This window comes from Suillus plorans (genome assembly GCF_016647745.1).
Source record: "Suillus plorans strain S12 chromosome Unknown HD556scaffold_85, whole genome shotgun sequence".
NCBI classification, from domain to species: domain Eukaryota; kingdom Fungi; phylum Basidiomycota; class Agaricomycetes; order Boletales; family Suillaceae; genus Suillus; species Suillus plorans.
In genome coordinates, this window is record NW_024537469.1 from 194,454 (window position 1) to 221,310 (window position 26,857).

The 26,857-nt window shown below is 48.3% G+C and overlaps 8 protein-coding genes across 8 annotated transcripts; 2 read left to right on the forward strand and 6 right to left on the reverse strand.

The window, feature by feature from the left end:
* Positions 1–93: 93 nt before the first annotated feature.
* On the reverse strand, positions 94–4,171 carry HD556DRAFT_1412002 (uncharacterized protein). Its single transcript, XM_041304195.1, has 9 exons — positions 3,963–4,171; positions 2,917–3,901; positions 2,213–2,853; positions 2,075–2,153; positions 1,595–2,024; positions 1,449–1,543; positions 748–1,394; positions 570–693; positions 94–514 (listed from the first exon to the last, which is right to left on the reverse strand). The coding sequence occupies exons 1-9, from the start codon at positions 4,122–4,124 to the stop codon at positions 360–362; spliced, it is 3,318 nt and encodes a 1,105-aa protein (XP_041154412.1). The 5' UTR covers positions 4,125–4,171; the 3' UTR covers positions 94–359.
* Positions 4,172–4,194: 23 nt separating this feature from the next.
* Positions 4,195–7,172, reverse strand: HD556DRAFT_1277880 (heat shock protein 70 family). Its single transcript, XM_041299256.1, has 5 exons — positions 6,885–7,172; positions 6,765–6,829; positions 6,517–6,712; positions 5,085–6,464; positions 4,195–5,034 (listed from the first exon to the last, which is right to left on the reverse strand). Exons 1-5 carry the CDS (start codon positions 6,924–6,926, stop codon positions 4,375–4,377), a joined length of 2,343 nt encoding a protein of 780 aa, XP_041154413.1. The 5' UTR covers positions 6,927–7,172; the 3' UTR covers positions 4,195–4,374.
* HD556DRAFT_1412009 (uncharacterized protein) lies at positions 7,163–10,712 on the forward strand. Its single transcript, XM_041304196.1, has 4 exons — positions 7,163–7,257; positions 7,310–7,963; positions 8,016–10,320; positions 10,369–10,712. The coding sequence occupies exons 2-3, from the start codon at positions 7,364–7,366 to the stop codon at positions 10,317–10,319; spliced, it is 2,904 nt and encodes a 967-aa protein (XP_041154414.1). The 5' UTR covers positions 7,163–7,257; positions 7,310–7,363; the 3' UTR covers position 10,320; positions 10,369–10,712.
* On the forward strand, positions 10,607–14,442 carry HD556DRAFT_1003282 (uncharacterized protein). Its single transcript, XM_041295841.1, has 6 exons — positions 10,607–11,028; positions 11,081–11,458; positions 11,521–13,211; positions 13,263–13,407; positions 13,458–13,978; positions 14,032–14,442. The coding sequence occupies exons 1-6, from the start codon at positions 10,845–10,847 to the stop codon at positions 14,191–14,193; spliced, it is 3,081 nt and encodes a 1,026-aa protein (XP_041154415.1). The 5' UTR covers positions 10,607–10,844; the 3' UTR covers positions 14,194–14,442.
* A 3,630-nt stretch (positions 14,443–18,072) lies between these two features.
* HD556DRAFT_1205566 (uncharacterized protein) lies at positions 18,073–18,300 on the reverse strand (the record flags this gene model as incomplete). Its single annotated transcript, XM_041296463.1, has 2 exons — positions 18,073–18,196; positions 18,254–18,300. Coding segments are annotated over 2 exons (171 nt in total), but the record flags the coding sequence as incomplete, so codon positions are not given.
* Positions 18,301–19,044: 744 nt separating this feature from the next.
* Positions 19,045–19,915, reverse strand: HD556DRAFT_1206478 (uncharacterized protein; the record flags this gene model as incomplete). The annotated part of the gene is made up of 3 exons (XM_041296484.1): positions 19,045–19,416; positions 19,469–19,597; positions 19,655–19,915. Coding segments are annotated over 3 exons (762 nt in total), but the record flags the coding sequence as incomplete, so codon positions are not given.
* Positions 19,916–21,228: 1,313 nt separating this feature from the next.
* HD556DRAFT_1247385 (uncharacterized protein) lies at positions 21,229–21,402 on the reverse strand (the record flags this gene model as incomplete). The annotated part of the gene is made up of 1 exon (XM_041298697.1): positions 21,229–21,402. A coding segment is annotated over one exon (174 nt), but the record flags the coding sequence as incomplete, so codon positions are not given.
* A 14-nt stretch (positions 21,403–21,416) lies between these two features.
* Positions 21,417–25,124, reverse strand: HD556DRAFT_1412022 (uncharacterized protein). Its single transcript, XM_041304197.1, has 15 exons — positions 25,065–25,124; positions 24,928–24,999; positions 24,827–24,868; positions 24,319–24,776; positions 24,041–24,259; positions 23,787–23,885; positions 23,527–23,723; positions 23,273–23,477; positions 23,058–23,218; positions 22,903–22,999; positions 22,669–22,848; positions 22,417–22,614; positions 22,026–22,361; positions 21,932–21,973; positions 21,417–21,886 (listed from the first exon to the last, which is right to left on the reverse strand). Exons 4-15 carry the CDS (start codon positions 24,772–24,774, stop codon positions 21,527–21,529), a joined length of 2,550 nt encoding a protein of 849 aa, XP_041154419.1. The 5' UTR covers positions 24,775–24,776; positions 24,827–24,868; positions 24,928–24,999; positions 25,065–25,124; the 3' UTR covers positions 21,417–21,526.
* Between the last annotated feature and the right edge of the window lie 1,733 nt (positions 25,125–26,857).

The window sequence follows — 26,857 nt, forward strand, 5'->3', positions numbered from 1 at the left end:
GACCGGAACGAATTAGCAATCAGGCAAAAAAAACATCAAGAACCCTACATGATATTACTTGTTCGTCTGCTCAATACTCAACACACGGCTGATAGCTATCTTTAGTTACGTGTTATTCGCTCCTCTATCAGCAAGTTAACGCATAGCGTTCTGTACTTATATCAGCATGTCTACTTGAAATAATAATAATATCAACAATTATATGCCCTGGATACTTTGCATCCAGTACTTTCTAAGCCATTCTATTGGACACTGTTATGTGTATATCCGCTCGTAGAGAACGAGAGGTTCCCATCCGATCACCATTTCAAGGTCATATGCAAATGATCCGAGCTCAGGCCCCAGCAAACAGCGAAAAACTAAAACTCATCTGCGCAGTGGCAGTCGCAATCTGCCACAGGGCACATGCCACGGGAACGTGCACCGTCTTCACCAAAGAACCAATCAAGAATATGCGATGCGTGTCCACCGTGTCGACATGTCTGGCAGATGACAATTGCGTCGTCGATTGTGTCTAGGACATCGAGTCAATCCAGCTCCCCATGTGTATGCACAAAAGAAGATATCACCTTGGTAAGTGGCCTGCGACTGTGAGAGCCCAACGTCACGCGTACAATCTGGGACGATGCTCAGTGTCATCAGACAGACCGAACACCGCGGGAGAGCACGACTGCAGTGTGGGCATGCAGTAGGCTAACAAGTCATCCAGTATCAGTACTTCTCATATTCAAAAACAAGAACACCCACCCGTCCCTTCTGTGTCTCGTCCAACACAGGATTCATCGGCTTAGAGCAATAATTACACCGAATCAAGATCTGCTTCGGGGCCCAATCAAACGGCGCTAAATCCCCATTCAACACTGCCTCTTGCAGTATCTGCCCCCGCTCAACATCAAACGCAACTCGGTAATGGAACAGCTTAAAGCCGTCCAACAAGTCCCTATACGTCTCTAGCCACCGCTCTGCTCGCGCGTCAAGAAACTTAGCAGGACACACTTGACCAGCGAGGATAGCAGCAGTCTGGGCATCTCCTGTGCGGTCTACATAGCTCTGTAAGATGTCCATACCTGAGGGGGTGAGCCCTGTGATTACGAGGCCCTCGATGTCACCGCGTGTACGGGCTCGGTCAATCGTGCGTGTAAGGTAGGACGATAGCGCTTCGTCTTCCAGAAACTGGAATGCAATCGCAAGACGCTCCCGCAGCGGAAGTGATTCTTCCTCGAGAACCTTGGACCAGTCCTTGGAGGTAAGTTGGATGAGCATAGCACGGAAGTATGGGTCTTCAAGGCGGACGATGACACGTTCGGCGTGGGTGCGCAATTCGTTAGATAGGGTGCTTCCAGCGCTAGGGATAAGTGCTACAAGAGTACCGGACACGAGATTGTGCATCTCATCTAGGATATCATGTCATTATTGAACAAAGCAAAGACGAAGAGAGACAGTCGCACCTATACTCCGCATCAACAGCTCCAGCGCCTTTTGATACTGTCGCATGAAAACGAGCCAACATGCCGCTCTTGGCTGTTGCCCCTCCTTCTCCCACCTACATGAGAAGCTCAGTAATCAAATTCACAAACACATAAATCGTATTCGCCTTTTAATCTCATGGTTTAGTTCCTCCTCTCCAATACTCCACCCGCAGAGATGCAACGCAAACTGTCTCTGTTCAAGCTTTTCTGTGCTGCGGACAGGGGGTCTCCATGGACGTCCCAAACCCGGTGTCCGTCTAGTACATAGTGCAGCAACGGCAGCTGTGAAATCCCCATATGCTAAATCATCAAGAGGATGTCTCATTCGCGTCAAAGGGTCAAGCACAGCAGGGGTAGATATCGGAGAGAGACTAGAATCTCCCGGAGAAATTTGAGGTATCGCCAAAAGGCCGTCAAGGACGCTAAAAGATGATGCGCTCGACTCAGAGACTTGAGGTAGCGGTGCGAATCCTTCCCATAGTCCAAGAAGTCCTTGGTTTGAGAACTCATAACCGTGTAATCTTGACGTCGGCGAGCATACAAGTTCACGGGAATCTGTGGAGAAGATGAACATCCAGAATTGTAGATCCTCTAATGGCACGCACGATGTATCCAATCCCATAGCTCTGATAGCGTTGTATTTGAGCAAAGATCTTCCCGTACAACTTGAGCGTTATGCTTAGCCTGAAAGAAAAACCGTGCTCAGAACCCACATGACATGATATTAGAATTATACAACTCACGTTTGCCAGCCCATATCCACGAATGGTGCGCCGACGCATAATCATCGAGATATCATCCTCCACTGCTTGGTGCACGCTCCGTGAAGTCTTCCCTTTCGGTGAACTCTTTTCTCCACTTTGTCGAAGACCATTTGGTTTGGGCTCCTGCACAGCCTCAGCCCTCGCAGGGGTTTGAGCATCAACACTACTTGGCGATGCAGACAGCTCAGACTGGTCGAGCGGGTAGTGTCGGAACGAAGCTGGACTATACGTCCTCGTTTTTATCGGCTTCGATGGTGTGGATTTGCCTTCCACAGATTTGCCTTCCAGAGCCGGGAACCCATCTTCGTCACCCCTCCCAAACGCCGGCAGACTTGCAGTTTCGTTACGCCCCCGAGAAGTTGTAGTTTCCTCAATACGTATATCCCATGGCTGCGGTGGAACTCCGCGGTCCTCGAAGCCCGGGAACACCTTGCATCTCAACCCAGCACCGATGATAAGGTCCCCACGTGCACTCCAAGACGCCTGTTTCGGCGTATCATATGCAGCATAAAGTTCAAGATCCCCATCCTTATTGACGACCATAACCTCCGAAGTAAGCGAGAACGCGCGCTTACTCGGAACAAGGGCGAAAGATGCAAGTGGTTTCCGAAAGCTCGTCGCTTCAATCAAAAAAATGACGCATCAGCACACACGCACACAAGACCAATAAGCAAAACACATACTTTTGTGCGTATCAGAAAGAACAAGCGCCAACGCCTCCTGCGATTCCACATTACTATGTCTCATCTCATTCCCATTCCCAGCACCACCAGCAGTCCAAGGCGCCCATGACCTCTTCGCAGTCTGAGTCTGTGACGACTCCCTCGATCTCTCCCCATCGGAATTATTCTCACTCCCTTGCGCCTGCTGCAGATCCCAAAACCGCACATACGACGAATCCTTCTCATGCGCTGCAAGCACGCCCCTCCTCGAGCTAGAAAACTCGATATGGTTGACAAAAGACCCAGACCCAGCCCGTGGTCTTGCACCATCAGCAGCTGCGTCTTTCTCTGTAAACATAAGTAGTGGATGTAAGAGGCGTCTTGCATCCCAGACAGTTATAATCCCATCTCCACAACATGCAATCTGGTGTGGGTCGATCGGAGATGTTGCTATGCCGTAGACTTTGGTTGCGATATTAGTAGTTGCTGGGACTGCGCTCCGGAGGTCGAATAGCCTCAACCACCGCGCTGATATACCAGCTAACAGCATATGCGTAGATTGTGGGAGGAAGGCTAGGGCTGAGACTACTTCTGTGGGTGCATGTTGCTGCAACACGCGTCCGTCAGTCCTGTGATGACCGACTTCAGCACGCGCTATTCGAGGCTGCGGACGCGCTTCTAGTACCGAGTCTTCCGTTAGATTCAAATTGGGGGGGCTGGAGGGTGAGAGGAGGGGCGTGGCGGATTGAATATCCCAGATGATGAGGCTGGAGTCTCCTCGGACTTTGTCGAGGCCGACTGCTAGGTAGTTGGGGTCTGTGTTACAGAATGCGAGGGCGTTACATGACCGGGTGTTGCGGACTGGAAGCGTGACGACGGGACCGCTTGAGAGGACGTTGTTCCGGGCGACTTTGGTAGCTTCGAGTCTAATGAGGTCAACGCGTCCAGAAGCTGATCCGACAGCAAAAAGATCGTCAAAAGCAGGGTCTGGAGACCAAGCGAAACACTATAGATGAAAAGGCCAGATCACATTGAGTTGAGTCAAGTCTTTCGAGTAGGGAACTCACCTTCATGAACTGCAAGTCATTTTGTGAAGTCACATGTCGAATTTCAGATTCTTCTGGTGCCCATTCGTACATTGTCATTTGAGAGCCTCCTCCGACCATAAACTTGTTCTCCCATCGTGGATGCCAGAGCAATCGCTTCTCCGACTGGGCGGAAGGGGCCATGCTCACGGGTCCGCGTCACAGTCAAGTCGAAGCTTAAAGTAATCATCCCAAAAAGGCAGTGAACAGTTTGCCCATGGACAACTTGACAAAGAGCGAAAAAATAGACATTGAACGATAGTAGTACACTATATCGCGGTACTGTATATGCTCTACACATCATATGCTTCATCATGGTCTAATCAAAACCAACCCCACATTACGGTTAATTTTACGAAACACGAATACTCGGACCCAGAGACCACCTAGAAGTCTAATCAACATCCATCTCCGGCGGCCCAGGAACCTCCTCCTCGCCCTTCGGTGGCTCCTGCTCTCCCTTCTGCGGCCCCGCATCAGGCGTCTGCGTCCCGCTCTGCGGTGTCTGCGTCCCAGGCGTCCCCTCCGCCTTCACAGGCTTAGGCTTCTGCTTCGTCAAAATCGGAATCGCGAAATAAATCACCTCCTCCCTCTTCTTCGCAATCTCCGCACTCGTCAACACAGGATCCGCATTCTTCGGCTTCTCAGCTTGTCGTGCATTCTGGTCATCGAGCCACTTTTGGACCGTCGCGCATTTCTCGACGACTTTTTGTTTTTCGCTGTCGGCGATGTGCGCGAATCTATCGTCGGAAGAGGTGGCTTGGGAGATGTAGTCGTTGAGGGCTGCGCGGAGTTGGGCCATGGCTTTGGGTCGCTCATCGGCTTCGCGGTAGCGCGCAACGATGGAATCGCCGACCGCTTTGAGGGCATCGAGTTTGGTGACGTACGCGGATTTTGTCGCGTCTTCGCCTTCATCGGAGTATAGCCAGTCCTCAGCTTCTTGGAACATGCCATTGAGCTTCTCTTTTTCTGCAGCCTGCGCGAAGGATGAGTAGCGCTCATCGAGCTTGGCGCGCATGTCGTAGACATATTCCTCGAGCGCGTTCTTGCGGTCCTGTCGATAATCATAAGTACGCGCCAATTCCATTAATTCGTAAAACAAACCTCAGTGTCCATGACAAGCTTATCAGCAGCATGCATCTCTGCCTCCAACTCTTTCAGCTTCTCAACACCGTCCGGGTCAAGCGACGAAGTGCGAGTAGAGAACGGAATCTCATTCTTCTTCACATGTCGCTTCTTCTTTGGTGCCTCCCCATCCACTTCCATCGCCTCCTCACGCTCCTCCACCTCTTCCGTGTACGCATTCTCAAAAGACATGATTCCATGTAAATTCAACCGCGTCTTCAACTTGATGCACGTAAGGTCGCCATTCGGGGAAGGTGGGACAGCTTTTGCCGTGAACCCAGCAATCTTCGGGTTGATTCCTCCCGGGAGACCAGCAGGCTCTACATACTCGGCGTCGATCTCAAACGGCTCCTTGCGGTAGAATGTAAGGATCTTAGTAGATGGGATACTGTTTCCGCGAGGGAAAACGACAAGCTCGGTGTCATCGTCTGGGTCCGAGGCAGCGCGCTCCCAGCACACCTTGATCGGGTACTGGTTGATGTCGTGCACGTGAAACTCGCGCACGCGGAATGTAGGGGATTGGAAGGCAGCTGCGAAGGTAGCACCACGAGCGATGGCTTCTTCCTGGTTGAGGGTAGTTGAAAGGAATTTGCCTCCGAGGGCTGCTTGGATGCGGGTGCGGACTGCAGGAATACGGGTTGTACCACCGACGAGCTCGACGGTGTCAATATCGTCAATGGTAAGTCCTGATTCGGCAAGGGCTTGTTGGAGGGGCATGGCGATGCGGTCGAGGACGCCTGAGATGAGCTCTTCGTAAGTTTCACGGTTAAGCTTGGATGAGGCGTCAATGTCGTTCATGAGTGATTCGACGTTCAAGGGGGCCTCGTTGTTAGCTGAAAGGACCTTTTTTAGTTTCTCGCAGCCGACGAGGAGACGGAAGGTTGCTTTGGGGTTTGAAAGGACGTCGATGCGATATTTGGCGTTAAATTCAGCAGCAAAGTACTGGATGAGAGCGTAGTCAATATCACGACCACCTAGGTTGCGATCGTAGGCAGCTGCTTTGACGGCCAATTGACCTTTGGAAAATGCGATGACTGAGACGGACATGGAGGAATGTCCAACATCGACGAACATAACGTGTCGTGGATTTTCTGGGTCGGGGAGATCAAGCTTTGTGATGCCGTAACCGAGTGCGACAGCGGTTGTGTCGTTAATGAGGCGGAGAGCATTGAGACCAGCAATGTGTGCTGCGTCGATCATTGCTCGTCGCTGAATATCGGTGTACCATCCTGGGACGGCAATAACGAGATCAGAGACTGCGGTCTTGAGCTCGTTTGCGGTGATATCACGCAGCTTGCCGAAATACATTGCAACAAGCTGGGTGGCAGAAAAGATCTGCTTTTCGCCACGATATTTTACCTGAGATTGCGAAGATCAGGATGAGATAAGTTAAATTTTAGAGATAGCGAACCTCTACGCCGACTGTCCCTCCACCATCGACGAGTGTTGCATTGAGGAATTTCTTCTCTACTTCAACATCTGGATCCTGTAGTGTTCTACCGATAAGACGCTTGAGGCCACCTATGGTATTCTTGAAATTTGAGGTCTCTTGTGTTTTTGCAGATTCACCGATAGAACGTTGTTTTGGGCCAAATGCCACGAGAGATCTAGATGGAAAGAGAATTAAGAATGGAAGGATCTGCGAAAGAAGAGACGGACGGTGTTGCACGGTTTGAAACCTCGTTTACAATGATATCGATACCTCGATTTCTTGCTACGCCGATCTTTGGATAACAAGTTAGTACATTGATGTGATCTAAGCGATGATATAGGATGAACCTTGCTATGGAGAGTACCAAAGTCGACACCGACGACAGACATTGCTACAGTGCGATTCTAATGAACTTTATGAAGAGAGTTGAGATCAATGATGAAGCAGACTTGACTAGTTTTTTAAATACAAATTCAAGTGCGCGTTTGAATACACATATCTCTTTTAGGAAATTTCACCATTATTCTACAAAGTTCGATGGTTTTCTTAAATACATGAGGAGGTAGCGTGTTACGTGTACATAGATATTTAAGTAGAGATTATAATATTTAGTTGTCGATGAGAATACAATTCAAGTTTAGCTGTGAAAAGAGGGTTAAATCTGAATCGAGGTTGACGCTCTTCTTTATCTTCTTGACTCCCATCTTCCTGGCCTCGTTGGTACAGCATGGTTTTTCACTTTAATTTTTAAATTCAACTGATCGATCCGTAGGGATTAAAACCAAGGTAAAAACCATCGATTTAAACAATTTCGGACCGCAAAAAAATGTCAGCCAGGCAAAATAAAAAGCGCAAAGGCCGAAACAACAATAACCGCGAACGAACGGTCACCACGTTTACGGAGGACCCAAACACTTCTTTCCTCGTTCCACTGCCAAGTGAAGAACCTGCTCTCATGTCTTCACCTTTCTCTGTTGCTTCTACATCTGCTACCAACAATCCCAACAACAATTTTCAGAATTTCGGAATGTCCTATAATTTTCATGCGCACGGACCCAATAGTCAACCGCAGCAGGCCCAACAACAACAACAGCAACAACAACAACACCAGTTCTTTTCTCCCCAAGTCATTCTACCTACGGGCAAAAACGATCTTGAAGTACTAGAAAATTTAAAATCTATCATCAAGGAAGGTCAGCACGAATTCTATCGTGCAATTCCTCAGCCTGCTGCTCTTGCTGGCCTCTATTTGGGCCCAACCTCTTCTCAGGTTCCGCCACATCCAGAACAGCATCCTGCCGATTATTACAACCAGTCTGGTTACGATAACTCTTCTGACGACCAAATTCCTCCTTACTCTTCAGATTCCACAAGGAGGCCTACGGATCCACCCGTAGTCAAGAAACCATCAACAGCAGCAGTTAATGTGCTTACTTTTGATCTTACCCTAACCCTCACACTTAAACACGTGTTCTTAGAATCCAGACCCTACTCCCCCACCCGGAGGACCCAAACCTGGAAAAAAGGTTGAAGCTTCACCCTTGAAATCCGAAAGAAAGATGTCAACCGGTCTAGATAATTCCGACGCTACTCCCCGAGATGGTCCTCTTTCAGGCGACCATCGCGACAGTTCAAAAATTGACACACCTCGTCCTCTTGGTGACCGTCCTGGTGAGTATACCACTCGTCCTCCCGTCGACTCTTCAGCACCAAAGTCCACCTACGATGGTAAAGACGATGTTAGACGAGACCCCTTTCGTGATCCCCCATTGGACGACAGAAGGGTCCGATTTGATGCAGAACGCCGTCCCCTCGATAGCCGCCCTAACGGTAATGACCCTCGACTTCCCCCAAGGGATCAAACATTCCTTGATAAAGAAAGAGACAGAGAACGTGAAAGAGAGCGTGAAAGAGAACGTGAATGGAGCCGTGACCGTGACAGAGACCGTCCTCAATATGGTGGTCGTTCCTATGGACGCAGTCATGCTCCTAGACCTCCCCCAGAACAACGCCATTATGAGCCCCGATATCCATTTGACAGCGTCCCTCCTCGCCGCTATGATTCAAAAGACGATTCGGATGCAGATAGGCGCCCTTCCCTGCGCCCTGACGATCGCGGTCCACGTCCATCTCTCGATGACAGGCGACCGCCTGTTGATGACCGTGAATCTCGTAGCATGGTGGTTGATGACCGCGATCGTCCTAGTCGAGTCACCCTTGACGATCGTCCAACGAGAGTCGCTAGCTCAGTTCATAGTTCTGAAGATCGTACTGTTCGACCTCCGCTTTCACCCGATGACAATCACCGCATGGCTGATGACAAACCTACTCGCCTTCCTCCTGCAGATGTGGCACGTGCAGCGGATGTTGATCGTCCTCGACCTCTTGAAGAGAGAATATCTCAACAAGCAGTTCCTTCTCTCCAAGAACGTCTCAGTCAGCCTGGGGCTCCAAGAGTGGAAAGCCGTGTCACCCACCAACCGAGTTTGGAGGAGCGCTTGTCAAATGCACCTATCGCTTCAGATCGACCCCTTCCGGATGCCCGTACTAGCCCTGTAGAACCATCACGTGTACTGCCTTTGAGTGATCGTCCTGCTGCTCCTTCTGACGTCCGTCCTCGTCCACCTGTCAACGATAACTTTGCACGCCCAGCAACTCCTCCCCCTCGCTCCAGTGGTTATGTGGCGCCACCTCGAGCGGCATCTGTCGCTCGGGATGACCTCCGTGGACCCAAAGATTCACCACCAATTGTTCGTGACACGCGCGATCTCCGTGCAAGGGATCTCTCACGGGAGAGATCAGATGTAAGACCACCTTACCGCTCGGACCTTGATAGAGGGTTCAGTGATGACAGGCGTCCTGATGCTATGGATACTCGTCGCTACAGTCCACCACCTCCTTCGGATGTTCGAGGCAGGAGTTACTATCCTCCAAGGTCACCACCTCGGGCGGATGTACCATTCGAAGCTGATTCTGACCGAAGGTTTGCGACTGCTGATCAGCGAGACTCATTCGATAGGCGGCGTGACTGGTATGGAGCTGCCGATGATGACAAGTCTCGTCCGCCTGTATGGAGACCCTATGATAGAGAGCCCCAGAGAGAACGGTATGACCGCGATGCACCACCTCCCAGAAGTTCCGGGTGGGAAGGACGTGAACCGGAACGGAGAGCACCGTTTTCCAGTTCCCCAGTCCGCCCTATTGATTCTTCACGTCCACTGAGCTCGCGCCTGGGAGATGGATACCTGCCCCCCGTCGACGACCGTTCGTATCCACCTAGAGACTTCGAGCGTCCACGCTACACAGGCCCAGATAACGACCCCCCATTTGTCCGTGGCGTCCGTCCGCGCAGCCCGAGTCCGCCAAGAAGAGGCGGTGCGAATAGTTCTCTCGATGATATCCGACCACCTCTCAAACGTGCACGCGAGGACCCACCGTACAGCGGTGGTGGTGGGTACTACTCACCTCGCAGACCGTCGATGTCGATGAGTGATTACCCACCTCGTTCTGCTGCGTCGCCGCCACCGGTAAGCGGGACGAGCGGTGGGTTCTATGAGTCACGTGGGGGGCCGCCGCCGTTTAGTAGTGCTTCTGCTGGGGTTGAGAGGGATTATCCTCCGAGAGAGAGGTCTGGGGATGGTGGTCCATCTTATGGGGGTGCGTACGATAGGGATACGAGGCCACCGAGGTCGCCCCCTCCGAGGATGTATGGACGGCCTTCGTATAGACCGGACCCTAGGGATGATCGGAGGTATTTGCCGCCTCCTCCTCGATCTAGTTGAGGTGTGTGTTTGTGGGTTGGTTGACGTGTGGGTTGCTAATGTTGCGTAGGAATACATGTATGAAGATCTATGTTGTCAATGCGTTTCTTGGTTTCTTGATCTTTTTTTTCTGTCATTTCATTTCTTCTCCATCTTTTCTGTGAGTTATCTCTGCTGTTCGACTATGCATGGCCGTAGTATCGTACACGTCATATATTCCGAATTCTTCTATTTTATTCAGAGTCGTATAAAGTTTGCAGCGCTGCTTTTGATTCGTATTGGATCCATACGTACTTTCAAATTTGTGATTCAATGGATATTCGACGTGACGTATTCCAGTCAAATTTTACGCTTTACGATTGGCTGCAGTTGATCAGCCCTGAAAGTTCCACACTTCGGTACCAAACGGCACCGATCTTGTGTCAATGATGTGATTCACCCATCCTCTAAAAGTCCAGCACATCCATATATCTAACCGATATTGTATCTATATCTTGCATCTGTTCATATCCCTTCAAACTTGTTCGATTTGCTCTCTGTATCGCTATGCCTAGAGGAAATAACAGTCGTGGGCGTGGATCTCCTCGAGGCTCAGGTCGTGGGCGCGGTCGTGGACGTGGAGGACGTGGCCGAGGACGTGGACAAGGCTATAGCGATGATACACCTCGAGGGAACTACCCTCATAGCGAGATGGATGTTGTGGTTCAAGTCTGGCAGGAGCCATCATCGAGCAGTAGGTAGTGAAACACTGGTGTTTCGTCTTATCTTGACCATCTATGCAGACTTATCGAGAGGTGGGACTCCATTGCGCGGCCGAGGGGGAAGGCCGGGGTTTGGATCGGGATCGGGATCAGGTACGCCTCAGCGAGGGAGTGCGCCTCAACGAGGAGGGAGTATGCCTCAGCGAGGAGGAAATACCCCTCGTCGTGGGATGGGTACTAGAGGCAGAAGTCGAGGTCGAGGAACAGACGCCCCCAGAGCACGACCAGGCTTTGGCTACGGTACCAATCGAAATAGATACGCACCAGACACACCTCTCTCCAAACAATCCCACTCTGGAGGACTGTACCTCAAACCTATTAAATTCGTCCCATCGGTGCTTACGAGAACGTTATTTGATGAAGAGGAAGATATTCTGCAACCTGTGGCTGAGAGTGCCGGTGTGTGTCAATTTTTTTGGTCAATATTATGGTTTGTCCTGAATGTTGGGCGGGATGGTTAGGTCCGAGTGAAGAAAGCCATGTTCCTACTGCAGATCGCGTTACTCGCGTATTCAGTGGAGGGAATTTTCCCCCTCCACCTCCATCGTCATCATCTTCAGAAGACGGTGTTTCTGATCATGAGGAGGAATTGGAGGAGGTCGACTTTGCTGATATGGGAAAATTGTTTTCTCAGCTTCATACTGCTCAGGCTTCAGCTAGGACTCGGGCTTCACAAGGCGCTTCTTCTTCACGTGAGGAGGTATTCACTGGAGTGTATAGCAAGAGAAATCACTCTGTCGCAACTCCTTCATCCCATCCAGCTCTAGAGCGCGCAGATGTATCGCCCAAAAAACCAAACCCCGTATTCATTGATACGGTGGTCAGTGAGGCAACCGCAATTGCTGTACACAGCATTACTACGCTAGAACATTCAACAGCTGCCCTAGCGATAACCAAAGATGACGAAATAGTCACCGATAAACCAGACATCATCTCATCCTCGCAATCTCCCACAGTACCAATGTTAAACGAAACCACTGCTTCCCCTACATGTCTTCCTGAAGACGATACCCCCACCTTCTTCGTGGATACAGAACCTACTAAACCATTTGCGCATCGCTCCGCCGGCGATGTCGTGCTTTATGATCGCACCGACTGGGGTGGCGCTCCTCTTGGAGAAGAGGACGAACTTATCGTATATGTTGCGCCCCACCCACGATCAGGACAAGCTTCGCCCATTCCCAATATTCCTCGGGTACGGTTACCCTCGAGGTCCGTACTGACAGGTACTACCAAACCCATCCAAACCCACCCAGAGCCCGTGGCAAACGAAGACACAATCGGCAATAAGGGTTTCCCAGTTCAGAGCGAAGCTCCCCAGTTCTCCTCCATTTCGTTCGATTTCTCCACTCCCAGCACAAAGAAACAGTCTCGTCAGAGACCAGTCTTCACTGCGGGAGATCGATCAAAAGTGAGGATACAAGCTATGAAACAAGATGCCCGCGTGGCTCGTAAGCGTGCCCAACGTCGGGCAATGTTTGGATCCTTCGGCGCGATGCTTTCCGAAGCGAGATTGAGAGATGCTGATGAACGGGAGCGCAAAAGTGCCCGATGGGAGTCTCGGCGAAAGGACGATTCTGATGTCGATTTTGGTGATGACGACGAAGATGATCCCCTAGCAAACGACGGTGTCGATGAATTGTCTAATGGACTAGGGGGGATGGATCTAGACCCGGATGTTGAACCAGATCTGGAGGCTATGAAAGGCTTCGTACAGAGCATGAGCGCGGAGGGATTGAGGCATCGCACGATGGATGAAATCCAGGACGAAGAGCAGATGCGGATGGAGGACGAGGAAGAAGACGGAAGTGACTCCCATGGGAGCTATAACAACACAAGCGATGAAGAAGACAAGGAAGAAAACGCAGTGTTTGAAGTTGAGGAAGAAATACTTATTGCAGAATCGGAAGGTGGAAGGCCTGGTGAACCTTCACACTCCGATCATCCTGACGAAACGGAAGATTCATCCGATGATGAGCTCAGTCCAGGAGCTAGCTTTCAGGCTAGACTCCGTCGAGTCCGCGAGAAATCACGCTCAATGAAGCCAGAGACAACTGCAGCTGAGGGCGATTCAGAAGAGGAGGAGTCTGATTCTCCTTTCCCGCTATGGAATCGAGGTGATTCTGACGATTATTACATCGCGCAAATGGAGGTCTCTCGATTTCCCTCTTTCCACTTCATGATGGCTGAGTTCTACCTACAGGACATGCTTGAAATGCATAGCGGTATAGCCGGTGGTAAAGACCGCAAACTATGCAATAAACTATTCCGTGCAATACGAAATGGTCAATTCGACCACGTCGATGACTACGAAGAATTGGATGGATCCTTCAGCTATCAGCCAGCAAGTTGGTACTCTTACCATGTCGTATCGATCAGTTATCTAATCGATTCTCAGAGCGCATGAAAGACAAGATCAAGGAACTGCCCACCGAGCTTCAAGAGAGGTGGGAGAGAGATCGAGCCAAGAAAGCTGAATACAAACGAGCTCGCGAGGAGGCCCGTCTTCTCGATGCCGTCGATCCTATATCTCCAAAGAAAGGTGGTAAGAAGGGACGCAAGGCAATGCGGGCAGCTGCACGGCTGGATCCAAGGGAGCTCGCTGAAATTCAAAATGCCATCGTGGATATGGTGTCACTTGAGAAGCAGATTCGCCGCTTCATCAGTGATACCAGCGGTAAGAACAACATGGTACTTCCTCCAATGAATAAGGCGTCGAGAAAAGAAGTTCACGAGCTTGCGAACTCGTTTAACCTCAAGAGTCAGAGTAAAGGCAAGGGAACGGGGAGATATACTACTCTCATCAAGTCCACAAATATACGTGCTATCAATGAGCGCAAAGTCAAGAGTGTCATGAAGAAACACGGAGGCCGGTTTGATACGGTGCCTCGACACAAAGATGGAGATGAAGTTGGCAAGGTATGTGATCACCCCACTTGAAACGCATGCGGTTCTTACATCCTCGTTCGTAGGCTGCTCCAAAGATCGAACAAACGAATGTCGGGTTCAGGATGCTCGCTTCTATGGGATGGGCAGAAGGAGATAGGATCGGTGGCGATGCGTCTACCGGGATTGATGCGCCTTTGACAGCTATCATCAAGAACACGAAGCTAGGTCTAGGCGCTACTCGATAGTCGCATCTTCAGAGCAAAATATAATTTTTCCTTGACTACATATTGACCTGAGCCTTGATGAAGCGTAACAAGTTCATTAAAGGTCCGCGTCCTGACTCCAGCACACGCACTTCTGCACGGAGTCCTTGTAGACTTTCCCTGACTCTGAATGCCATCTAGTATGGATGATGTATTTCGTACTGTATAAACCTGTTGTCATTTTTCTGATATGATTTTTTCGAGGCGTTCGAAGGCGTCCGGTCCGCCCTCTATCGTCATTTCGGTCGTCGAAGTGCGGCTTCTCAACAACCTTGAAAGCCACTGCATTCCACGGGTCAATACTTTCACATTCTATCGTTCGAGCTGATCAGTGACTAGTGAATCGCAAGCAATTTCCCTTGAAACTCACTTACGCCACTACGTTTAATGGCAAGGACTGACTTTGTTAAAAACAGTTCTGGATCTCAGATCCTTTTGCGCATGGTCAACTGTATAGTGAAAATAGACGAGATATATACACTTTGCTTATATGTGTCAACGAACAAAGAAAAAGATAATTTCAATATCGCGTACAAGGGAACAAGAAGTGAGTGAGAGAAAAATGACATAGATATCGACCAAGTACACATCAGAAGTATTGACGAGAATGAGCATCGACTTCTCAATTGTATCACGCCACTGCAGGTTCAAATGATGAAGCGATGAATGAGATATCAGGATGAGAGACCGGGGATTCAAGCGAGTGTTCTGTGGTTATGAAGAAGAAGAGGCCTGATACGATGGTCGTTATTAATTGATAACAGGCTCCTGCAGGTTCTGCCATCTGATAGCAATAACAATTCTGCAAATTGTTCAGAATCGTGCCCATACCGAGTGTATGCAGCATATAAAACCTGGTTGTCGTCCTACAGTGTTCCCCATCCTCAGAGATATCATTCGAGATCCCCCTCAGAAGATTCCATATCACCTCGCACAGAAAATGCGTTTCTCCTTCCTCGCCATTGTCGCTGCTTTGACAGCATCTATGTCTGCCAGTGCATGTGGCGATTTGGGGGGAGCCTGCAGCACATCTGGAGATTGCTGTATAGGCTTTGTTTGTTTCGCTGGACCAAATGTGAGCAGGTCATTGTGCGACTAGGGTCAACCGCACGACTCACCTAGGCGCCTTAGAATGGAGCTTTGGTCTGCCAGCCGTAATCGGCCGAGCAGCACATCGCGATAGTGAGTTACGCCACACGCGCAAGCACCCCCGCCCCTAAACAACTACCAGACCAACTCTCACAGCTTCGCATCCTCCCTCTGGGGTATGCAGGCCAATGGACTATTGTTTATATACAAAATTCGACTCAGTATGCTCAGTACTAAATCAAATATACTGTTGACATTAGGTTAGCCTACAACAACCATAAACGAGAAACAAAATTGCCACGCACAGTTTTATTTTTATTTTACGTACCTCGGGTTAGAACATCTGCCTTGACGCTCCGGTAAGTACAAGGAATAATCACCGTGTTAGCAATGAGGCACAGCACCATGACCTCGAGCTATTCTTCTCGCGGTAGCCACTACTTCAGGCCTGCAGGTATTGTGCTCGTGCCAACCGCGTGCGCACCAACAAGGCTCTCGGCAGGCGTTTCATATGCAGAACCTACCACTCAGTCATGCGTTCCTTCTACCACTGGCGCAGGAGAGTCAAAGTTGAGATAATGGGGAGCGAAGAAGATAAGGCGTCATAGATGAGGGAGAATGCGTCGCCCAGAGATGTCGGAACTTTTTTTACGGCATTTTAATCGATTAAAATGGTCTAACGACGCGGACCCATTACCATAGATTATGATCAAACAGTCAGCATTTTAATGAACCTCGCGCCATTTTAATGCACGTGAACATGATGATATAACGGGTATTTTAATAAGTATTAACCTAATATCAATGGGTATTTTAATGGTACCCACCGAGTATTAGTGGGCATTTTAATGGCGGCCCTGTGGTCTGAATGCACATTGTAAGGTTGTCAACTGAGGTCTTAATGTCGTGATAATCATTCCAGCAAGGTGGTGATGAATGTTCAACGCATATCAATTGTTATTGTGAGACAAATATTAATCTACATTATGATATGCATGGTGAAAACAGAAATGACTCCCCTCGCCTCCGTACTTGCCCGGACCATAAAGCCTGCTCATGACCAACAACCGACATAGAATAAGTGCGCTCTGGACACACAAAAAAATGAGATCGAAAAGAGATAGGTAACACAAATAAAGCGCACCTTGAGTTGCTGGAGCAAAACGAGAGCAGCAAGAGTAACAGAGTGACGAGCACGCCTTGAGTTGCTAGAGCAAAACAAGAGCAGCAAGAGTAACAGAGTGACGAGCGCGCCTTGAGTCGCTGGAGCAAAACGAGAGCAGCAAGAGTAACAGGGTCTAAGTGATGATGCTTGGTGTGATGGGGGGGCGCAACCGACTCTGGACAGGCAAAGAGATGAGATGGGAGGGAAACGGACAACATATAACAAAGCACACCTTGAGTCACCGGAGCAAAACGAGAGCAGCAAAGGTAACAGAGTGATGAGCGCGCTTTGAGTCGCTGGAGCAAAACGAGAGCAGCAAAAGTAATAGAGTGATGAGCACACCTTGAGTCGCTGGAGCAAAACAAGAGCAGCAAAGTAACAGACGGATGAGCGCGCCTTGAGTCGCTGGAGCAAAATGAGAGCAGCAGAAGTAACAGAGTGATGAGCGCACCTTGAGTCGCTGGAGCAAAATGAGAGCAGCAAAAGTCACAGAGTGATGACGGGGAGGTTGAAGGCACCAGAATTCTGGACATGCAGTCTAAAAAAGATGAAATGGATTCAGAAGGGAAACGGGCAATTTAAAATCAAGCGTACCTTGAGTTGCTGGAGCAAAATGAGAGCAGCAAAGGTTATGTTGGAGTGATGAAGGGGAGGCTGAAGGCACCAGGACCAGATGGGAACATGGACGTCGACATTGAGGAACAAAAGTGAGTTTGAATCGTCAACCTAAGCACTATCAATGATAAACTCAATGACATAAAATAAATTACCATGTTAGGAAATAATCATAGCAAAAGGGCTAAATTGGCGACAAACATGTATTACTATAGGCATCTGAATGGCCGCAAACTCATTGTAATGCAATATCCATGCAATCCTACTTTCTATGTTTGAATAATGGCTGAAATAAGGAGGAAGCTCACTATCGTCAGTGATTCAGATGGTGCTTGACGGAAAGCACATCGAGCTTGTCATGTGCTATTATGGGATACAGCAGGGCAAGAAGACTATGACCGCTTCAGATCTTATCAGTTAGTTCAAGACATATTGTTCTTATCTGCTTTGCTGTCGACTCACCGACTCTGGACAATGTGCAGATTTTTGAGGTGATGCATTTCTGTGCTGGCATTCCCATCATTCTTGCTGGCTGCAAGAACGAACTCAGACATGACCAACAAGTGATTGACGAGCTCAAGATGACGGACCAGAGACCTCTAGTGAGAGAACAAGATTGAGAGAGCCAACTACTAACACTGTGAAAATCTCGGCATGAACCCCATCTAGCGAGAGAACAAGATCGAGAGAGCCAACGACCACCAACGACTAGGGAATGACACAGGTGTACCCGTGGGTGTCGCAAGCATCACCCGCACCCGCACCCACACCCGCAGGTATACCCACACCCCCATGGCGGGTGCGGGTCTCATGGTGGGTTGGTGGGTAGTATAGTGGCGGGTGTGGCACAACAGTGCCCGCATCGACTGTGTGGACAGACGAGTCCATGCTGCTGCGCCGCGAAGACGAAGAAGTACCTGCGCTTGTCGCACCAGAACCCGTTCTGAAACTGTCTCCTCCATAACGGAAGGAGTGCCAGGCATGTTAGATGCGCTTGGGGGCTTGGTGAGGGAGGAGTGCTGCGCACGAGCGTCGTGTCGAGAGCGCTTCCAAATAATATCGGATTTCATACTAATGGGACGAGCAGAGCCGTGAAGCTTATAGTAGAGGCCGCATCTGTATGTATATAAGAGATAGGTACGAATATAGAAGGAACAACAAATGAGAACTTACGCGTTGCAAACGGTCTTGCCTTCATCGTCCTTCCTCCACAAAGGAGTTGCAACCAGGACTCACCACCTCCACAACTCGGACGAGTCCATACCCTTCACGACTAGTTGTTATTAGCAATCTTCACGATCTGTCCGAGGCTTGAACTCGACCTTTCGCGCTGGAAGACAGGCGCTCCTATGACATGATAGAATTGGTGATGGGTTTGAGGCGCCAGTCTAAGAAGAGAGAATTTTGCCTGTATCCGGTACACAAACAGGTCGTCGTTGGGGTTGGCATTGGGATGAAGGCACAGTGAGATTGCAAAAGCTGTACGAAGGAGCAACACATAGGTAACCCAAACACTCGGATTACAGTAGAGCTAGAATCTAGTGATTGTGTGATCAGATCTTAATAGCAATACTAGGGAGACAGAAGTATCATGCTACAGCGTGACGTGAGGAGCGGCGAATAGTGGTAGAATCACTGGCCAACGTCTGACTCTTGGGCTTCCTCCTGCCCCTGGATGCCTTTGCCTGAGGTTTGGCAATAGTAACAAGCCCAATAGCTGGTGATACGTCCTCGCTCTGACCCTGGGCATCCACCAAAGTCTCTACACATGGTGCCATAGGAGTTGAAAAACACGGAGTTGAAATGGAAGGTTGTAGGCTAGTATCAACTTGAATGATAGGCCCCGGGGCTGCAGCTTCGGACTGCGGGACTGCGGCTTTGGGTTGCGGGACTGCGGCTTTGGGTTGCGGGACTGCGGCTTCGAGTTGGGGAGCGTCAACGGCTGTCTTAGGTTGCAAGGTTGAAATGGTTGCAGCTGCAGCTGCAGTTACAGTCGGATGGATGTTAGCTGCCTGTACCGGCAAGTTAACATATTCCAATGAGTCTGAATCATCGTTTGAGTCTGAATCACTGGCGTCCAGCGCGGCCATAACACGATCAAGTGATTCAGTGACTTGCTCCATGGTGCACTGAGTGTCATTGGATGGCTGCGTCTTGACGGTACCATCAAAGACGTATCCGTTGATTTGCTCGACGACCGATTTGATGCGCTGGTGGTTCCACTTAACAACGAAGAATTTCTTGACTGTCTGAAAGAGGGAGTGATACGCGATCGAGGAAATGGCACCAACTCCATCACCCGAGAATTCCTGGTCTGGGGACAGGATGAATATGATCTACAGGACATGATGAGTATCAGCTCAGTGTATATTCAAACTGGGACCCTACCGATGTGACGCTAAATGCGATCAGGCCAGGAGTGCAGCTTGTGAGCTTCCACATCTTAGCGTAGGAAGGTGGTCCGCCACGTGCTTTGGAATACAATGACATCTTTCCGCATACCGCAACCTTCATAGCCTTCAAAGCAACATATGAGTAGCCAGATCCGCTGTTACTAGTATAAACTGACCTTACCTTTGCGATGACTATCCAGTTCCTGAAGATTTTCTTCTCGTTCACGATATGATCGGGGTAAAGTATGGGCGCCTTGAAGATATCATAGGCCTTGCCTTTGCCTGCTTCCCATCCGATCAAGTCTGTGACCTGTGAGAGGGAAGTTCGGTCGTATTTCGAAACGAAAAATTCATTGGGCATGTTGAAGATGCCGCCTGCAACAGTACGCAGGCTGTTTAGAAATGATGAGCGAGCTTGCTGCATTCCGCTCCCGAACTGATTGAAGTATTTATTATAATATTAAAGCCTTGAAGTGAGAAAAACTGCGCACCTGGTTGAAGAATGCATTTGTTCGCATCTGAGCGTGCAACGTGTGGTCAATGGACGCATAGAGTTCAGCAACGAGTGCATCCTTTGCTGTAGACTTCTTCGCATAACGATTTGGATTCGAGAAGTCGACTGCAGGATCAGGACAGTCTGTTTGAAAAATAACCTTGTCAGGGAGAAACATCTCGGTAGTTAATGCATATTTTTTCGCCAGGCTTAAAATGAGCTTGTCAACATCATTCGTCGTCGATGAGGCAGGAGCTGAGACAGCAGATTCTGATGCGGACAGTATCGCAGATGCTGTTTGCGACATTGACGATACCCTAGACGACAATGTTTGAGGGTGTTTACGAGAACGTTTCAGCTGTTGTGCAGCCAGAATGCCATTGCTCTCATTCAGAGATGCATTCCGCTGCTGGAGCTGCCCTTGTTGAAGCTGGAGATATTTGATATACTAATGTATTAACAAGTATGTTAGAATTTAGAATATGTGATACGAACAAAAGCACAAGCGTACCTGTTGGTAGTGTTCAATAGAGGCGCCACTGCTCGGTGGAGCCACAGGCTGACATTGGGTGCCTTCATCTGCCGAGTCTGAACCTGAATCAGAACTGAAGGATATCGAATTCGAACCAGAGTCAGACATTGAAGGGTGTTGAGAGGTGGGTCGTCGCAGGGTGTCAAGTCCGTCTCGCAGTCGGTGCCATTTTATGCAATCGTGTTGAGGCCATGAGGCTGCGACCAACAAAGTTAAATTGAACAGTAATTTACACGCGATGAGGACGTACATAATAATCATCGCAACATGTTGCAGGTCGATGTGTGATAGTACACGTTTCAAATCTACACATCAACACGTGGACGGATAAAGTCTTACGATTCAGAAATAATGAGGTCACTTACATATGTAAAATGAAGAATGTTTGACGAAAGGCTGTTTGTAATTGCCGTGCATGGAAAGGCCCATCAGAGCAGGCTGGACCTGGAAACCGACATAGACGTTAGCACAGTTGATGGTCCACCAAAGTTGGGAAATAAGTTCCTTTGAAGAGCGTGTGCTCCAAGATACCCTTAACACCGCCTAGACATCAACATGGTAGTTGTTCGGTTGCCCGAGCTTTCCATCATGGCACTAAGACTCGCGCACCATAATGCGACAGCGGACTAGAGAAAACGCTTTCGACGAAGAGTATGATGATGGGGATTATGTCACGGAGTGGTGTATGGTATATCTATATGTTTTGTTAGTATATTTTCTTATACAAAGTTTACAGCTCACCAAATGTAGGTTTGAAGCGGCCGGTGCTATTTACGAAGTGGTTAAGATGAGGTGTGACTTTCTTGGATGTGAGTATGTGCGTGATGGATGTTGCATTTTGTCGGACGGTGCTTGCGAATATGTGACGTTTGCATCTGTACTGTGGGCAGTCAAATAGGTAATGGTCTCGTCAGTTCCTGGGCATATGGGACAGTGTGAAGTGTCGCTCTCAAAGGGATGTGGCAGGACCTGGCTTACTTACAGGAGCAAATTTGCGGCTCTCAAGCCAGTATTAAAGCGGTAGTGGATCAAGTGCTTGGTTGATCTTGTAGAGCCTTGACTCGAAGAAACATGTCAGTATCTACAGTGTGAATTACAAAGTAATCTCCGTCTGTTTCCGGATCATTTGCGAGAGCAGCACCCCGAATGATCGATTGGACAGAGATGATTTCAGAGGATATGCGAGGTTTGGCTCGCACACGCCACAGTCCCATGTCATTATCTCGCCTTCGACGACTACTGGCGATACCAACATCATAAGGATGAATCAGCGCGAGAGGGAAATCAGTGTTGCCAATCAAGCAGCTGAACATGTACACGAGGCGAGCGAAAAATGGTTTGTCGGCAGTCTTCACGATGACGCAGTCATACCTTGGCAATCCATAGAACTTCGGGTTGCACCGAAGTAAATCTCAGTGCAGGCGCCAGTTGACTATTGATTCGTAGTTGACACGCAAGAAATGAAACACTGTTATCTAATAGTAGTGTATTAGTATAATGAATTGAATGAGAAGTAAATTAGCATACCATATCTTCTGTGCGCAGGTGAATACACTTTCCATCCGGCAATGGAATATTGTGCTGTGGTAGAAAGCCATTTAAGAAGCCATTTAGCTTCATCCGAAAGTTGGTGAAGGCCCTGTCAGTTCCGTGCGAGAGCATGATATCGGAAAACGAGTGGTTGCCTTGCCTCGAACCTAAATGAGCATGGATAGTAGTAGATTCGGGTTCCCCAGTGTCATCCAAGTCCAGCGCTTCATGAGTCTCCGGGTCGCAAGTGTTTCGTTTGTAGTACTCGTCAAGTTCATCGAGTTCAGTGCGCATAGATGTTGAGGTCAGAAGCCATTCATCATAGTGCAGAATCTGTAACAATAAAACAAGTCTGAATCTGCATGACAAATAGTTACAAGTAACAAACCTGAGAAGCGACGTTCTTGAAATTTGTACGTTGAAGATATATTTTTCGCAACGAGCCGTGCATTTTTTCATTTGGTTTGGTACTGTAGTTACGTGTCGCACCTTTCGATATGATATCGTCGAATATGTGAGAGACCAAATGTTTCTTTGGAAAGTTCCAATTTTTGAGGGTTTCAGGCTGTGATTGGGCAATATATTCCTAGTGATGTGTCAGCTGATCATCATCGAAAACCAGAACAATACAGTGACTTACGGCCATTATCTCTGAGAACTTTTGCACTGCCAACCTCCCAGCTGCGATTGTATGCTCTGTATGCACTTCTAACGAGGCATAGATATCAAACTCGATGTAGTGGCGAATGCAGCGAAGGAGTAAGTGTCCCAGTTTACAGCGGGACGAAGTAAATATATCCTGTGCGGCAAAGACAATCATCTAAATAGTAAGTTTGTGTTAGTGCCGAAAACCGCTTATAATGTGCACATGAACCTTTGACAGATCCCCGAGAACAGTACCATCAGTGAAATCCACTGCGACGACAGACGAAAAATGTGTTAAATCAGGCCATCGCGGAAGTCCATCAAAACTAGTAGGACGCTGAGTCAGAAGTAGCAACAATGTATCATGGTAATCACAATACATACTTTTTGTCGAGTTTGACAGCTGCATCGCGCCCGAGGTCTGAAATCCAAAACTTAACTTCCTTCCACAAATGATCGCCCCATAACCCTTCCTCATTTGTGTGAAGGCGGTCGAAAGAAAGTGCACGATGAACGTCGACGTGACGAACTCTCGAAAAGACATTCTAACAATTGAATTACATCAGTATTTGATAGATATCACAGCAGGAACTGCATACCTCAACATTTCGGAGCGAGAAAGCCTTGAGATGAGCCTCTTTTTCCTTCTCAGAAGGCTTCAATCTTGCAGTGCGAAGTACATCTTCAGATTGGTGGCGTGTGCGAAACTCGTGGGTAGCAAGAACGGACTGCTCGTCTTGCGGAACCAAGCAAACTGGACACGGGAATTTTCCCTTAAGTCCACGGATCAACGCCATGATACATCTACAATTTATACATAAGCCTCACAATAGTAAATGCATGTGGTACTTACTGTTCTTCATAATCAGCGCTTAAGATCAAAATAACAGGCCAGAGACGACGTTGGATTCCATCTCCACACTCAAACCAATAACCCGTATTCGAGTGCTGCGCAACTGAGGCAAGAAGCTGGTAAAATGACGTGTGCCAGACAGCATTTTTGAAGTCGACGTAGTTCTTCTTTTTCGCATGTTCCTGATTCTCGACAATCTAAATCAATACGGCAGTTAGCAATACTAATACTAACCCAACAAGCTTGTCAATGCAACTGACAATGGGCAGCCAACCGACGACGCGACCACCTCCCAAGGCAGTATTGTTGTTGCGAATGTGAACAGGTAGGTTGGCAATACGCGCAATAATTGGGTAGCCCTTTTGGGTCCCAATGACGATAGTTTACTCTTGTCGGCATAAAGAATGTATGCCAGTGGTTTCGCATCTGAGGGAAGCTGGGACTAGTACAGTTACAACGGTTTGACATTGTACTATTAATTTAAAACAACAATAAAACAAGATTTGAAACATACTTGTGCATTCCAAAATGCATCAGCAGTCCATGGTTCGTCAATGAAACGTACAAACCTCTCTCCGTCGAATTTCGAGAGACGTTGAGCATCGAATACGAAATGAGGCGCGAGATATTTGTCTCGCAATAAATCGAGTCCCCAATCCCAGAGAGGGCGGTAATGCATCTCGAATTCGTGCACCTCACTGTCAAATGGAACAGACACTGTATCATTCTGAAACTGCGCACTGATAATCAGTTTATTATCATGTTAGTATTAGTACATGAGACAATACTCACTCTGGTATAACGTTGCGAAGCAAGGTTCCATAGGGAGCGAACCTCATCGTGATTTTGCAGCGTGAACTTATCATTGCCGCTAGCAGATCGGTGCACGAGATCCAGAAGGCGATTGGTTTGATCCTTCGTCATCGCAGCTTCAAGTGCAATCTCTGCTATTTCGAAGTCTAGCCGCGTGCGGAAGGGTTCCCAAGGTGTATTGTTACGAGGCACAGTATGTTCTGTCATGCGGCTGCGGGTGAACTCAGAGAAGTGATGTACAGTGGAAGAAATTTGGCTGTGAGGATGATACTCGACTTTAATATCATCGAGCTCAGGATTGGGCTTGTTGGGACCAGGATCAGGCTCATTGGAACCAGGATCGGGCTCGTTGGGAGCAAAATCGGCCTCGTGAAAGTCAGGTAAGGCTGCGTCATGGTCCACTGGTGGGTATTGTCGAGGCGATGACCCTTGCATCTCTGATATTGACAGTCTCAGTACATAATCAATCTAATTAAATTGAACATACCAACATCTGGATCTGGATCTGCCCAGATCGCAGTAGCGCTCACTGTATTGCGATGAGAACAATTAGAAACATAGTACTATCATTGAAACATAAGGGCCCACCTGCAATAGATGATTGCGCATCCTCCAAACGTTGTAGATTATTGCGAATCTCGCGTCGCTGCCTTCGAAGTTCTGTATGGCAGATATCAACTATCTATTGAGTGCATGATTGAAAGACGACTGATTTGAGCACTCACCTTTCTTCTTGGCCTTCCGAACTATATCAGCAAACTCCTCGTCCTCCAGCCGTTCCTTTTCTTTCTTTGCACAAGACTTTGAATGCGATCCTAACCCGCGCGCACGAACATTCGCCCCACATCGATCACATGTCGCGAGTTCTGATGCCCGTTGCTTTGACTTAGGCATTGATATCAAGTAGCAAACAAGCGACGAACAAGCTGATGGTTCAGTAGATTATTAAAGTGAAAGGCTGTTAGTAATGGAGTACATACCAAAAATCAACTGTTAAAGACAAAACAGACGATGATCAAGGATATGTTTCGTTCGAGTGTAATATAAGATACTTGGCAAAACTGTTGAGCGCAAATGCGATAAGTTTTGGATGGGAAAGAGTCTCGTTCAGACTGACTATAGACTCACAGATAGATAGCAGGAGAGAATTGATTCAGACGAACGGAAGTTGTGGGTATGCGATTTGGTGTACAGGCGATTCAGATTCAAGCCGAATGAAACAAGACAATTGAATCAAGGATGTCGTTTAAAATAAAGAGTATAGATGAAAACAGCACAAAGAATCGGAAACGAAGCGATGTACAGAGCCAGAATTGTTGGGTGGGTTGATGCACGTCCAGGCTATTAGGCCTTAGGCCTTAGGCATAAGTCATCGTACGAGTCATAATCTGAATCAGGATGATATTGAGACTCCGCCTAAAGCATCGTAATTCAGATCACAATGACTTTGCGGGGCATCGTAACACGTGACCATTACAATGCCGGCAAAGAATCTCCGACAAGGAATGATTGGGGAAATTACATGAAACTAAGAGCTTGTCCAGTTCGACGGCTCCTGCACCAGATTTGACGAAGATGATCACCTTAAAATTGTTAATACACATGACGGAAGATGGATCGTACTTGGTTGAACTCTAGGACATCTACTATAGTACTTAGTAGGCACTCATTTACATAACTTCCTGTTCTTCGCGTTCTCACAAGTGCAGAGTCTTATGTAACATCTCTTTTCTTAACCACAGAACTCGAATCCCGGTTTCTCATCCCGATCTCTCATTCATCGCTTCATAATTTGAACCCGCAGTGACCCTGCCAGCCGCGGCGCAGCGACAAAGTCGAGAAGTTGATGCTCATTCTCGTCAATACTTCCGACATGCATTACTCGGTCGATATTTCATATCATTTTTCTCTCACTCACTCCTTGTTCCGGGTCCTTGTACACGACATTGACAGTATCTTTTTTTTATTCATCGACATAAATAAACAACATGTATCTCGCCGGTTTTTCATACCCGACCATGCAGTATACAGTTGGTCGTAATCAATTCAACGTGCTCCTGTAGGTTCTGCCTAAATTTCTGCCATCTGATAGCAATAACAATTCTGCCAAATTGTTCAGAATCGTGCCCATACTGAGTGTATGCAGCATATAAAACCTGGTCATCGTCCTACAGTGTTCCTCCATCCTCAGAGATATCATTTGAGATCCCCCTCAGAAGATTTCATATCACCTTTGCACAGAAATGCATTTCTCCTTCCTCGCCATTGTCGCTGCTTTGACAGCATCTATGTCTGTTAGTGCATGTAGCAATTTGGGGGGATCCTGCAGCACAACTGGAGATTGCTGTTCAGGCTTCGTTTGTGCACCTGGCATGAGTGTGAGCAGGTCGCTGTGCAACCACATGACTCACCTGCGCACCTTAGAGTAATGGACCTTCGGTCTGCCAGCCGTAGTCGACTGAGCGGCACGTCGCAACAGTGAGTCATTTCGCTGTTTTATTTTCTACAACCTCATTTT